Source organism: Canis lupus, chromosome 12 (assembly GCF_048164855.1).
Source record: "Canis lupus baileyi chromosome 12, mCanLup2.hap1, whole genome shotgun sequence".
NCBI classification, from domain to species: Eukaryota; Metazoa; Chordata; class Mammalia; order Carnivora; family Canidae; genus Canis; species Canis lupus.
This window is the reverse complement of record NC_132849.1, coordinates 883,728-899,126: the sequence shown is the minus strand read 5'-3', so window position 1 is coordinate 899,126 and position 15,399 is coordinate 883,728. Positions and strand designations below refer to the sequence as shown.

Sequence of the window (15,399 nt, the reverse complement as noted above, 5' to 3'; positions counted from 1 at the left end):
AGGATAAAGGAGAAATTACAACCAATTCCATACATACATTAAATGATTGAAACAGAATATCATGAAAAACTATTGGCCAACATATTGGACAACCTACACGCAGTGGATAAATTCATAGAAGTCTAGAAGCTACAAAAACTGAAGGAGGAAGTAGGTGAAAAGTTCAATGGACTGAATACCAGTAAGGAAATTGAGTCAGTAATAAAAATAACTGCCAACAAACAAACGCCCAGGACCAGATGGCCTCACAGGAATTTTGTCCAAACACTGAAGGATACCTGCCCTTCTGAAATTCTTCAAAAAAAAAAAAAAGAAAAAAGAAAAAAATCAGGCCCGAGGGAGGGGCCTATTCAGTTTTGCTATTACCTCAATTGATTAGGCAAATTGTACCTGCTGTGGTTTGTGCACAAAAACTACTTAAAATGGTCAATTTTGTCTGTCTCCTATACCTTTCTTTTCATTGTTAAGGGCATATATGTAAAATTTAAAAAAAAAAAAGTTTTATGGGTAAACCTTTAAAATAGCTTCCAAAATTTTGATAACCTGAATCTTTGACGTCTCATGTATATTGAAATTCGATTTACAACCCACAGTATAACAGCCAGTACTTATCCCGACAGGTGACCCCTCAGTGCCCACCACCGAGTCACCCCATGCCCCCCGTCCACCTCCCTTTCCCCAACCCTTTGTTCATTTTCCAGAGTTAGGATTCTCATGGTTTGTCTCTATTTTTCCCATTTCCCCTCCTCCCCCGATAATCCTTTCACTATTATTATAATCCCCATATGAAGGAAACCATATAATGTTTGTCCCTCGCCGATTGACTTATTTCACTCAGCATAATCCTCTCCAGTTCCATCCAGGTTGAAGAAAATGGTGGGTATTCGTCCTTCTAATGTCTGAGTAATATTCCATTATATATATGGACCGCATCATCTTTATCCATTCATTTGCGAAGGACACAGAGGTTCCTTCCACATTTTGGCTATTGTGGATATTGCTGTAATAAACACTGGGGTGCACGTGTCCTGGCATTTGACTGCATCTGTATCTTTGGGTAAATCCCCAGCAGTGAAATTGCTGGGTCATAGGGCAGATCTATTTTGAACTCTCTGAGGAACTTCCACACAGATTTCCAGAGTGGCTGCACCAGTTAACATTCCCACCAACAGTGCAGGAGGGTTCCCCTTTCTCCACACCCTCTGCAACATTTACTGTTTCACGTTTTGTTAATTTTCCCCATTCTCACCATTGTGAGGTGGTATCTCATTGTGGTTTTGATTTGTATTTCCCTGATGGCCAGTGATGCGGAGCATTTTCTCATGTGCTTCCTGGCCACAAATATGTCTTCTTTGGTGAAATGTCTGTTATGTCTTCAGCCCATTTGATGATTGGATTGTTTCTTCCTTGGGTGTTGAATTTGATATGTTATTAGATCTTGGATACTAGCCCTTTATCTGATATGTCATTTGCAAATACCTTCTCCCATTCTATAGGTTGTATTTTAGTTTTGTTGACTGCTTCTTTGGCTGTGCAGAAGCTTTTATCCTGATGAAGTCCCAAAAGAGTTCATTTTTGCTTTCATTTCCTTTGCCTTCATAGATGTATCTTGCAAGAAGTTGCTGTGGCCAAGTTGATAAAGGGTGTTGCCTGTGTTCTCCTCTAGGATTTTGATGGATTCTCATCTCACATTTAGATCTTTCATCCATTTTGAGTTTATCATTGTGTTTGGGGTGAGAGAATAGTCTAGTTTCAGTCTTTTGTACGTGTTTGTCAACTTGTCCCAACACCATTTAATGAAGAGAGTGTCTTTTTTAAAGTGGATAGTCTTTCTTGCTTTGTCGAATATTAGTTTACCATAGAGTTGAGAGCCCATTTCTGGGGTCTCTATTCTGTTCCATTGATCTATGTGTCTGTTTTTGTGCCAGTACCACACTGTCTTGATGATCACAGCTTTGTACTACAGCTTGAAATCTGACATTGTGATGCCCCCTGATCTGGAGTTTTTTTTCCCCAATATTCCCCTGGCTATACAGGGTCTTTTCAGATTCCACACAAAACCTAAGATTATTTATTCCATCTCTGTGAAGAAAGTCCATGGTATTTTGATAGGGATTTCATTGAACCTGTAAAAGGCCCTGGGTAGCATAGACATTTTCATAATATTTATTCAATACATGAGCATGGAAAGTTTTTCCATCTCTTTGATTTTTCCTCAATTTCTTTCAGAAGTGTTCTGTAGTTTTTAGGGTATAGATCCTTTACCTCTTTGGTTAGGTTTATTCCTATGTATCTTCTGGTTTGTGGTCCAACTGTAAATGGGATTGAGTCCTTAATTTCTCTTTCTTCTCACTCATTGTCAGTGTAGAGAAATGCCACTGATTTCTGGGCATTGATTTCTGTATCTTGCCACATTGCTGAATTGCTGGATGAGTTCTAGCAATCTTGGGGTGGAGTCTTTGGGTTTTCAAAGTACAGTATCTTGTCATCTGCGAAAAGGGAGAGTTTGACTCCTTTGCCAATTTGAATGTCTTTTGGCTAGGACTTATGATAATGTGTTGAATAGCAGTGGTGAGAGTGGATATCCCTGTTGTGTTCCTGATCTTAGGGGAAAGGCTCTCCCATTTTCCCCACTGACAACGATGTTTGCTGTGGGCTTTTCGTAAATAGCTTTACAGATATTGAGGAATGTTCCCTGTGCGTAACTCTGAAGAGTACTGATCAGGAATGGATGCTGTACTTTGTCAAATGCTTTCCCTGCATCTATTGAGAAGATCCTATGGTTCTTGTTTTTTCTCTTGTTGAAGTGATCACCTTGATTATTTTACAAGTGTTCAAACTCCTTGCATCCAAGGTATAAATCCCAGTTGAAACCCGGCCCCGCCACTTGTGAAGCCTGAACCTTCAGGGTGCCAGTGTCTGCCTGGCAAGCCGCCCATCCCTGCCCACCACCTCCTGGGCGGCAATCTGCACATGGAATGAGGGGACCTGAACCCTGGCCCCAGGGAGGAGGGCCGGGACCTGGATACAGGTGGCTGTGGGGCTGGAAGGTGCCGAGCCTGGCTCGTGCCAGCCTTCCCTGTCCTTCCCACTGCCTAACTAACTCCAGTAGGGGAAGAATAAGATCAGAGATACACAAACAGTGGGAAGTTGTAGAGGAAACAGGGAGTCATTTGACTTGGGCACGCAGGGAAAGTTTCTCCAGGCATGTGTCAGCTGCAGTTGGAAGGGAAGGGCGTTGAGGCCAAGGAACAGCAAAGGTAAAAGTGTGGAGGCAGGCCCATGCAATGTATGAATTTCTAAAACTCAAACAAATGATAAGGTAACACATAGCCATTGTCAATGTTTTAAAGTTAGTAAAAGAAAACGTAGGTCTCCCCACCTCAGCCCCCAGCCCTCTTCCTCTGGAAGATTTAATGCAAGCAGCTCCCACTGAACCTGCCTCCTGGTGCAAGCATGCTTCTGTGTAGTCCCACCAACAGGATGTGACAGGAATGGTGGTGCCAGTTTTGGATTTAGGCCAAAAGGAGGCCTAGCATCTTTCATTTTGGTGCTCTGGGAGCACCCAGCTGCTGTGTAAGTCGTGTGGTGACAGTGCTGGGAAGACTGCACGGGGAGGAAAAGACTACAGAATGATGAACCGAGGGCCCGAGGATTATACTGGATGACTAAGGCTCCAGCCAGCCAGCCGCCACCTGGGCCATCCAGGCCGAGGTGTGACACATGAATTTCAAAGCCCTGAACCCTCCATCCAGGAGCCAGCACTGGAGCAGAGACAATTCCGGCCTCTGCTCTGTGCTCTCCCTGCGTTGTAAAGACCCTAGGATACAGCTATAAGGAAGATACTAATGGTACACATTATTAGAGGAAACCTCAGGTACTTTTTATGATTGCTGCCAAAAAACTAAAATTCTTTTCATCTTCTATAGATTGAAAGCCACAGGGACAATTTTTCTTCTTTTGCTTTTCAAGTAAAAAGGGATAAAAATTGAAGTGCAATCAAACTCTTCTTTGTATCAGTTTAAACTATTTTAAGCAGAAAATTCTTTAATTGTGTTTAATGGTTTTTAATCAATAAAATGCAACAATGATACATCAGCTGGTTTCACAATGAATCTGTCCTGTATAATTTTTGATGGTAAGAAGGATATACTCAAATAATGATGTCTTCAGTATCAAAAGACTTCACATCCTTTTATTATAATTGCTGCCCAAACATATACCGAAATCATCATCAAAGTTTTGACTCTGTATAGAAGAACTTTTGAGACAATTTTAAAATTTAGGAACAATGAAAAAACTGACCAACTCTCAAAACTTACTGTGTCAAAATTACTGAAAAACATCTCTATAATTTATAAACACTAGCTCATGTCTGATAATAAAATTTAATCTTGAAAAAGAAACTTCACAGCATTTAAATATTTCAACATACTCCCATGTACACTAGTGATTTGTTTGAAAATATTCAAACAGGGATGCCCGGGTGGCTGTAGTTTGGCGCCTGCCTTTGGCCCAGGGTGTGATCCTGGAGACGTGGGATTTAGTCCCACGTTGGCCTCCCTGCATGGAGCCTGCTTCCCTCTCTCTGCCTCTCTCTCTGCCTCTCTCTCTGCCTGTGTCTTTGCCTCTCTCTCTGTCTCTCTCATTAATGAATAAATAAAATCTTAAAAAAGAAAATATTCAAACATAACCAAGTAATATTTAATTTTTAATGCCGTAAAACCAGAATATGTAATACTTCTTCCATGGGATCCCATGTGGCAAACTTGACAAACTGTGCAATGTTAGCAGCCACTAATTACACTTAAACTTACTTAAAATTCTACCGACAGATATATGTGTATATTTAAATATAGAAGTTATTTCTTTTACGTTACTTTCTCCTCAAAGCAGATATGTATTCTATCTTTCTCAGTCCCACCATAAGATTTCCAGTCATTGTTAATATTCAAAACATTCATATTTTGGTTCAAAGGGAAGATAACGTGAACTTAACTAATACTCCCAAGTATGAACTTTATTCTCAACTTTGTGTGGCCAAATGAGTACTAAATTCAGTGCTTGTTATGTATTCTGTATTGCCAAACAGTAACAAGGGTGTGGATTTTCTACTATGTAAGTTAATAAGCCAGATGTTTCCCCATACAAAACTTCCTTAGAAACATTTTTGAACAGCTTACCTAAGTACATAAAATATTTTAAAGTTATTAATCAAAACAGATGTGTCAGTAATTTACAAATGGGCAGAAATGAATCTCTGTATCATTTCACTTTGACATCAACCAGGTAATTTTTCTAAAATAAGGATAATCAAAAGATTCCCATGAGAAGAGCTGCTTATACTTTAAGTGCATTTGCAACTGATTATGAGTACAATGGCATATACACATGTGCCAGGTATATAAGGCAGTTTTTAATTCTATTAAGCCTACATGCCTTTATTCAGCCGTCTAATAAAATGCCGAACTTATAGTTTGTGGAACCTAACTTTAAAAATAAAAGAGTACTTAGTGGTTGTACTTGACGACACTTAACCTCTTATCAATCAGGTAAATGTGAAAAAAATAATTTACCCAATTTCACACACTGTTCTTTCCTCAGGCAAATAGTCTTAAAAGTGTGAACTGAGATTCTGTATAGAGAATACTATGTAATTCCCTTCAGTAAATGACCCAATGCTTGGTGCCTTTAATGAAATCATGGTGGTGGTTTCTGTTTCAGTGGGTGAGTATTCAATGGCTAATACTAGGTCTCTCTATGCAAAAAGAAGTAAAAAAAAGAATCAAGTCTATCACGAACTGAATGAAAACATTCGGAAGGCCTATGAGCAAGAAGTATATCATATATGTCAGTTGCAGGGATACACCAACTGATAAACACAAACAGGAAACCTATGCTGCTTACAGAAGGACAGAATTAGCAAAACTCCAGCCTTCCATGAAGCAGGATCCTGAGCAAAGAGATTGAACCAGGTGGCATGGTAGTCATCTGAAGTGACACAGACCCACAGACTAGTATCCTGATCCAGACAAAACTGACACCTGTCTACTCTAAATGCTTACTTATTCATAACCGATACTCCTCAATACCGGCAGTGCTTGTTTTTTTTTCCCAAAGGAACCCAAAGTGTGTGGAAGTAACGAATAAAAAACAAGGGTGTGCGTTCTATTATTAGAAACAGTCGAGAACAAGAACACAGTTTTAAACAAAGCAGAAATTCTGTGACTCCTAATATCAAATAATTATGTTTGGAAAGAATACCAGAATAGGAATGATGTTATATTTTAACAGCATTTAAATCTTACAATTTTTCCTATATCCTGTATTACATCTGATTCTGACAATTATCCTGTGAGATCAACAATAAAGTTTTTACTGGCTAGTGAGGAATTGCAATTTTCAGTTCCTGTTCTACATCAGAAAAATTTCCATATAATTGGATGCTTTCTGTAACACCATTAAAATAACTTATAAATATCCTAAAAGAAAAAATTAGTCATATATTCCTAGGTGAGTTTTTCACTCACCTCCTAGGTGGTCCATATATGATTCTCCAAACATGTTACAGACTGAATCCTTGTAACCCCCCCCCCCCCCCCAAAGATTCACATGATAAAATCTAGTCCTCATGATATTAGGACCTGAGGTGGTTGGGAGGTGATGAGGTCACGAGGGTTTAGTCCTCATGAATGGGATTTTCGCCCTTGTAAAAAAATAACCCAGCCCACAGAGCTGCCATGTGGGAGACACAAGAAGAAAGCAGCGGCCTCTGAACCAGGAAGTGGGCTTCCACCAGACACCAAATCTGCAGGTGCTTGGGCCATGGACATCCAAAATCTATATCTGTGTATGAGCCACCCAATCTCCTCCCTGCTATTCTGTTACAGCACTGAGGCAACAAAGTAACCAATTATTGTGCTGCCCTTTTTTAAGATTTTATTTATTCATGAGACACACACAGAGAGGCACAGAGTCACAGACAGAGGGAGAAGTGAGCTCCATCCCAGATCTCCAGGATCACGCCCTGGGGCAAAGGCGGTGCTAAAATGCTGAGCCACCCGGGCTATCCATGTGCTGCCTTTTTTAAACCAGATCTTACAAAATGTTTTCTTTATATAATATTTTAAATGAGTAAAGAACATTCAGTAAGCAAGGCAAGTATGGAGCATACTACTAAACTGTGTGCTTTCCCCTAATCTCATCTCACAGCCTACTGTCTGAAAGATAAATATATGCTGAATCATGTCATCATTCCTTCAGTTGGTTTGATAGTTTTACAACATATGTACATATCCTTTATATAATCTAATAAATACTACATTATCTCATTATAATGTAACAGTATATTTTGTAATATTATAAAATAATACAATAAATACTAGATTTCTTAATTTGGGTTTTTTTTTCAAAAACGGGATCATATGGCAGTAATAAATAGACATTTGGGTTGTTTTCAATATTTCCTGATCTTTATCTTTAACGATAAATCTTTATCTTTAAAGAGTTTCTACTGCAGAAAAAAACTTCTATGTTAAATCTATCAACTTCCAGGTGTTCTCATTTTGTCCATATTCTCATTTTCTCTCCTATAAAAAATATGAAAGTCTAAAAACAAGAACAGCAAATACGTTTCCATTACACAAAATTTAAATACATTCACAAACAATAGGCAACATACCTACAAGTAGTCAAATTTATTTGAAGTGATATTAAATGATATTAACTAGAAATTCATTTGAACCTTTTGGAAGAAATAACTTCCTCCCACTCCAGAGACAGTACTGAGCATACAGTGGGGTGGATGAGGACAGTCTACACGATGGCATGCTATCCAATCCACAGTGGTCTCCATGTTTGGGAGACCTGAGCCTCAGTACTTCTCTGCTGGGCATCCATAAACAGCAGCCTGCCACAGCACACAGAAGATGACCGAGTGCCAGGAGGCAGGAACAACAGATGATATGTTCCCAGGAAACTCAGAAAGACTGTAACAGCAATTCAAGCAATAATTTATATTGAAACACCAATAACACCAGAAGAATAAATAGATCAATTCTATATATTATACTTTTCCTCAAATTCTACTTGAATCTGAAACCTGAAATTAAAGAAAAAAAAACTGTATCTCTTCAATAAACAAATCTGGCCAGTCCTTTATGACGTCCACATCTGCTTTCAAAAGGAGAAACCTAGCACTTAAAACTTCCAAGCCGTAATCTTAAGATAATAATAATAATAATAATAATAATAATGTAATTATAGGATGGCATTTGTAGAACTAATAGCCTCAAGTACAGTATACTCTAACTAGTCACCGATTACAACAATGGGGATTCAGGACACAACTTTTGTTTCAATTTTTAGATTAAAAGGAGTAGGTAACAAAGTAAAACTGGAATTCCCTCCAAAGAGAAAACTTCATTCTCCTATTATTTGGCACTCTGTAGTAAGAAAATCAACATTTTTCAATCAGTCAAGTAGTTAAAAAAGGACAGCAATAACTTGAATGTACATTCTTAAATTAGGAAAAGTCACACCCACATAAATCCACTGAGACATAATTCAATACTTCCACAAATACTCATAATAATTCCCACTGCTGTATTTCTATGAAAGAAATAGTAGTTTTATTTTGTGCAACGTAATCAAAATAATGTACACTCACTGATATCTCCCTCTGGCACCCTCTCTCTCTCTCCCTCTCTCATCTCTCATGAATAAATAAGTAAATCTTTAATAATAAAAAAATAAGGGGATCCCTGGTTGGCTCAGAGGTTTGGTGCCTGCTTTTGGCCCAGGGCGTGATCCTGGAGTCCCAGGATCGAGTCCTGCATCGGGCTCCTGGCATGGAGTCTGCTTCTCCTTCTGCCTGTGTCTCTGCCTCTCTCTCTCTATGTCTATTGTGAATAAATAATTAAATAAATAAATCTTTAAAAAAATCAAAAAAATAAAAAAATATAAATATAAATAAACCTATTATTCAGACCAAAAAAAAAAAAAAAAAGACAACTGAAATTAGAATTCTATAAGAAAGAATATATCAATATGTGGTGTTTTAGTTAAAGAAAACTAAAGAAACATTTTAGAATAATTAGGAAAAAAGGACTTCAATTACATGTCATATGTAAATGTAGACAAGATTATCTAATAAATACATATACAATTAAAAATTCACAATGACAACTGCTGTGCAGTAAGATTATGCTAGAATTTTAAAGATTTTCTTTAATTTCCAAATATTCTCTAATTAGTGTCTTAATTCAACAATCTTAAAAACATAATAAACAAAAGCAAGTGAATTTTTCTGGATATCCCTTCCAGCACTGTCCACTACAGAGGTGGAAGTTCAGTGAGTCCATAGGATCTTGGACTCTCAAAAAGAAAAGCAGGTACTGGACCATAGGTCAGGTCAAATTTGTGAGTCAAGCCATCAGCCCACTTCCATGCTCACGTGTAGCATGTGCCACCTCACGAGGTTTGCTCTGGAAATACAAAGATGAACAGACATTCCCAGCTTCAGAAGGGAAGTCAGCACATAACAATTGGGGGATCACTTCCCTAAGTAGATGACAGATAGACAGAGATTGTTGGAGGAATCATGAGTTCATCAAAAAATTCTCAGTGTTAATCTATTGCCTGAAGATCAGAAAAATCAGTGTTTCTACCCAGGGGTTGAACACTAAACTCAGTACTACAAAATAACTAAGGAGCCAAAATTGGAATCAACTGATCAAAGTGCCCCATGACAATAGTAAATGCCTGGGGTAGTGCATTATGATAATTTAGTGTGTAGTATTTACTTGATTCTGATTCTGAGTATTGATTTTGAGATACATAATTGATTTACTAACATCTTTTCCAAAGGTGAAAAAACTCAAATTAATGTCCCAAGTGACTCTAAACAAATCACAATTTCAAAAATGTTAAAATATGAAAAAAAAATGTATCTTACAAGCAGGAAGAGGTAATAAATCATAATATATCTATGCTTTTAGGGGCAATAGACATAATATACAAATATCTAAAAAGGCAGAATGTTCCAGATAAAGGCAGAAGGAGTGTAGTAATATTTCTTTCACAACATTTTAGAGTGCAAGAGGTTATTTCCATTAATAATACCTGTATGAATACCAATTAGGGAACTTCACAGATCTTAAAACAGTGACAACTCATTAGGATTTTATCACTACCTATCCTAAAAGGGAATATTATATACTTCCAATAAACTTCCAAGGGTCCTCATCTGATTTAGTAATTTAAAACCTCAGAGAGAATGTCCTATATTATAAATATGAAAACATCAGAGTATCATATGATCTTGCATTTAACTAATGAGTAACCAAAACGATCAACAAGAATGGGTATGCCTTGTACACACACACACACACACACACACACACACACCTCCTATGACAGCTTAAACCCTGACCAAACACATTCATGTTCCTTCAAAATGAGTATCAAAGAGAAAAAAAATGCTGTTCTCATATTTTAATATCGTTCCTCTATATGGTGAATCCACACCACGTAAAAATGACATACAAACAGACAAACCCATCTTTCAAGTTTGCAACTCTGGTTTTCAGCTGCCTGCTATGTATCTTCAATCTGAATACACGGCGGTCATTGTAAATCCAGCACAAACACTGAAAGCCTCATCTTCTATCCCACACTGCAATCCGTAATCCCTGTAACTTCCTCTTTCTTCTGTGTTCTCTATCTTGGTTAATAAAACACCACTTTCTAATGACGCGTCCAAATCACAAATCTAAAGTCAACCCTCACCATGCCACGTCACACTCATGGCAACAGTGAGAAAGTCTCAGCTCCACATACCCTGGGTCTCTCCTCCTCTACCCATCCATCCTTCTTCCCTTACTTAATGATTTCATCATCCATTTTCTGAATAATTAAAAGAAAGATCCTAACTGACCTCGATGTCTCTAAGTATTCTAAATTCAGCCATGAACTATGGTGAAGACATACTATGCATAAGGTAACCACATGAGTTTTTGTACAAAATATAGATAACACTTACAAGACAGAAAAGGGGCTACCAGACAAGACATTAGGACAGCAGAGATGTAGCTTCTCGGTTGCTTCAGTAGAAAAATCTGTGAGAAAAAAAAAAAAAGAAAAAGAAAACGAAAAATCTACGAGAATAAACACCATAAGCTACATTCTACAACTCAGGATGAAAATAAATAAATAAATACATAAATAAACAAACAAACAAATAAATAAATACAGCATCACTCTTTGTAAAATAAAAGGGTCCACCAAAAAGATGATTATTTTCGACATCTGACGTTACCTTAAACAAAACAGCCACGAGTGTAGCTGAGTACTACCATCAACAGGTATTCAAAATTGAATAAAGCACGAATCAGGGTATCTGTGGAAAATACTACCTTGAACTAAATAAAACTGGTTTTTATAGGAAAAACAAAGTCAGCAATTTCATGTATCTAAACCTAATTAAGCCACTAGTTTCGTCTCTCTGTAAATTATTTCTCACTGTATATTCTATAGTTTCAAGATACTTTCATGAATGTGGTTCTCTTTTTTCCATTAATTTTAACATAAGAGTTGATGCCCAAAAGCTTTCCCTCTTTCACGATAAGCCTCTTTAGGGACAAAAAATTACTTATTCATTAAAGAAATAGGCCAAGAACAGTAAAAATAAAATAGGTTTTGACAGTTAGCTTACGTGAAAGGCACTAAAGGGAACTCAATGTCATACAAAGCAATTTCAATATGTCACGGCTTATGGGTACAAACAGCAGGTTCCACTTTTGTATTCTCTTTGGAAAATAGCACTCATGACCCCAGGAAAACAGGCTAATCATGCTAAGATTGCAGAGCACCCCTACAGCTGCTTGCTCAGGACCACCTATTTGGGATGATTACTGTCCAAGTAGGTGCCCAGTAACATTTAGGGATATGCTGAAGACATAGGACAGTGGGGCTACTGGGGACCGTGGCACCTCTGTTGTTCTGCTTTGCTCGTTGCTGCAGAGGAAACCTCAATGCACCAAGTCTGACTGCTGTCAAGACCCCCACCACCTCACCAGTCCCACGGCCCCACCCGGGATCATATGTACTTCCTCCCAGGTAGACACTCTCGGAAATTTCCACATATGGTCTCATTTACTCCCCACAGTCCTCAATACAGCAGACACTTAGAGATGAACACGAGCTCTAGCAAAACAAAGCCTACAGCAAGGGCCACTCCAGGAATCCAAAGTCATATGTGACTGCACATCCATGTTTTACCTCTTCATACAGAGTTGCAAACACAATTTTTCAACTAGATTATACTGTGTGAGAATCTTTGATGACCATCTACTATTCAAGCATACATAAAAGAACAAAGGCTCCATGGAGTGAGGAAAGGTGACCCAGTTTCAAAAGGGCAATCATGGAAACAGATACCGGGTCTTCTAAATTGCCCTCAGAGATCTTTCCCCACTAATACAGTAGCCAGGGGCAGCATTCCTGCTATGCAGACTAGGAGTAGGAGAGAGAAAAAAAGAGGTCATTAGTCTTAGGGACAACTGCTGATGGCTTTCTAAGGATCGCGGCTTAATAAGTGGGAGATGTAAAGATAAGAATACAGTTGTTCCAAAAAAAAAAAGAATACAGTTATTTCTTGAACAACAGGTGTTGGAATTGCATGGGTCCACTTCTTTATACAGTACAGTACCATATATATCTTTACTCTTGTGATTTTCCTTTTTTGAAGATTTAGTTACTTATTTAAGAGAGGGAGAATGAGAGAGAGTGTGTACACATGAGTAGGGGACAGAGGGAGGGAATTCCAAGTAGACTCACTGCTGAGCATGAAGCCTGATGCAGGGCTTGATCCAAAGATCATGAGATCATGACCTGAGCCAAATCCAAGAGTCAGACACTTAACCAATTGCATCAAGAGCCCAATGATTCTAGGACCCAGGCGCCCCTCTTCCTTCGGATTTTCTTAATAACATTGTCTTTTCCACAGCTCACTTCATTGCAAGATACAGTATATTTTGTATATATAAATATATATGTAAAAATATTTCATAACAGATCCTGTTATGAAAGTATCTCATGCATGCATGCACACACACCAACTGTGCAGAGCCTTGTGTGAGCTCCTTGTTTTCCACTCTATGCCAGAGAAACTTCCCTGTTTTATCCACAAAGGTCACATTTCCAAAGCCAACCAACAGCACTGAAAACATGGACTAGTGGTAACAGGAGTGAGGGATGTCTTAGTTCAGTTAGACCAGAAAAGTGGCAAACACTGTGGACGTCAAAACCAATGGAAAACCCATTTACAAATAATGGTCACAAATGACACTTCCCTACAAAATAAAAGTGGCATCCTGTTGTCTTGTCCAAACTCTCTATGGCCACAACCAATTGAGAAGCTCCCAGCTTTCCTGCACTTACTTGCTTCCCTTACGTTTGTGACCTCAGATACATGACTTTTCTTTTGTGCAGCTCAGGTTTTGATGTTTTTGTAACTTCTTCTAAAACTTTCTAAGGTTTTGTTGTATTAATTTTCTTCAAAGAATATCAAAACTTTCTAGCTAAGGATCTCCGACAAATGACTGCGTTGTCTTTACTTCAAATAATTAATAAACTTCCTTTGCGCTTAAGAGTCATTAGGCACCATGAAAATTCACTGGTTAGTTCTCAACATTTTGCAATTCAGATCACTAGTCAGCTTTCTTCCTGGTCTTCAGACCTGCTTCAATAAAACAGGGAAGTTGAAAAAACAACTTTCATCGGTCATTGGTGAAAAATCCCATAGGAGTTCAGGATTGTTGCACTCTAAGGGATACATTGAAGCAAATGTGTATTTCTAGAAGACAATGAATTAATGGCTAGAGAAAGATACAGCACCTCTAAATTGAAGAGGTTCTTCCTCAAAAGTATAGCTAACAAAAAAAGTCATGACATACGTACAAAAAAAAAGCCTTAAACAAGGGAGGAAAATAAGTATAACATGTTAAAAAGATGGCCAAATGAGAGGCTTCCTGCCTCTCAGGATGATTTAACTTTTACTGCATTTTATAAATCATAAAATAATGATGATTATTTTACTTAGTTCTTTAAAAGATTTGTCTATATATCTATCTATCTATCTATCTATCTATCTATTTAATCATGAGAGACAGAGAGGGAGAGAGAGGCAGAGACACAGGCAGAGGGAGAAGCAGGCTCCTCACAAATCTCCAATGGGACATGCAGGAAAACTTCACGTAAACTACTTCCAAAGACAAAATTATTTTCATGCTTTCTAGTATTCAATATTTTATGTTGATGCCTGGAGGAAAGGTCTTAAGTACTACATAGGCTCAAACATTGTAGAAAAGGATGTAGTACTGCCACGTCTACCATCAATTCTATCTAAACGGGTGCTATTTTATGGTGTTAGTTATTACTATATATAGACGTATTGAAAATTGTCTTACAGTTTCCCCAAATGTATAAGATGGCAATAGGACTTTTTTGAGCATTTATTTTTCTCCCTCCGTATTCACTAGCATCTCTCAAAAATAAGCTCTATGGAATCATGAAGTCCATTAGATAATTTCCTAAACACCATAAATTACATATAAGACTGCCATGTTGATATATATCTTCTCAAATTGTGGAGGAATTATTTAACTTATTATGAGCAGCTACATTTAACAGTTCTTCCAATCTGGGACCTCATTTTTAAGTGTGTGGAATTGTTCTCCTGTTTTAATAATAACCAACTTAACAATCAGCTTGGCATTCAACTACTTTAGAGTTAGTTTCACTAAAGGTAACTCTCTTCTCATTTATACATGAATTGACTGATACAATGGGACTACTTATTTTTCTAATATACTTGTAAAAGGGCTCTGTATTCAACTTAACAAACCTTCTGGAAGAATGAGCTCTGGCTCTTTTGTTTAAACTCAATCTTTTCCTTGTAGAACATCAATGTATATTTTAGAATTTTCTTCCAATAGTTTAGGACTCACTTAAACTTCTAGTCATAATACACGATTTCCTTTTGTTGTTGAAAGGACTTAGAAATGCAACAAAGTTATGAGTCTGAACTTTTACATTTTCTGAATGTCAGTAAAAAGCAAACAGAAGAAAGGAAGCAACAAATGTTGGAGAGGATGTGAAGAAAGGGGAACCCTCTTGCACTGTTAGTGGGAATGTGAACTGGTTCAGCCACTCTGGAAAATTGTGCAGAGGTTCCTCAAAGAGTTATAAATAGATCTGCCCTATGGCCCAAAAATTGCACTGCTGGGGATTTACCCCAAAGATACAGATGCAGTCATACACCAGGACACCTGCCCCCCGATGTTTCTAGCAGCAATGTCCACAATAGTCAAACTGTGGAAGGAGCTTCGTGTCCATCGA

General features: G+C 37.9%; 1 protein-coding gene across 16 annotated transcripts in view; it reads right to left on the bottom strand.

Annotated features, from left to right (window-relative positions):
* LOC140600829 (uncharacterized) overlaps nucleotides 1-15,399 on the bottom strand; it is a 126,015-nt gene that overhangs the window by 45,345 nt on the left and 65,271 nt on the right. Inside the window, exon 7 of one of the 16 annotated variants that reach the window (XM_072768973.1) lies at nucleotides 9,254-11,117. The exons of the other annotated variants lie outside the window; for them this stretch is intronic. Within the exon in view, the coding sequence (XP_072625074.1) occupies nucleotides 11,038-11,117 (80 nt within the window). The 3' untranslated portion in view covers nucleotides 9,254-11,037. Of the gene's footprint in view, nucleotides 1-9,253; nucleotides 11,118-15,399 lie in introns of those variants that run through there. 16 annotated transcript variants of the gene reach the window in all.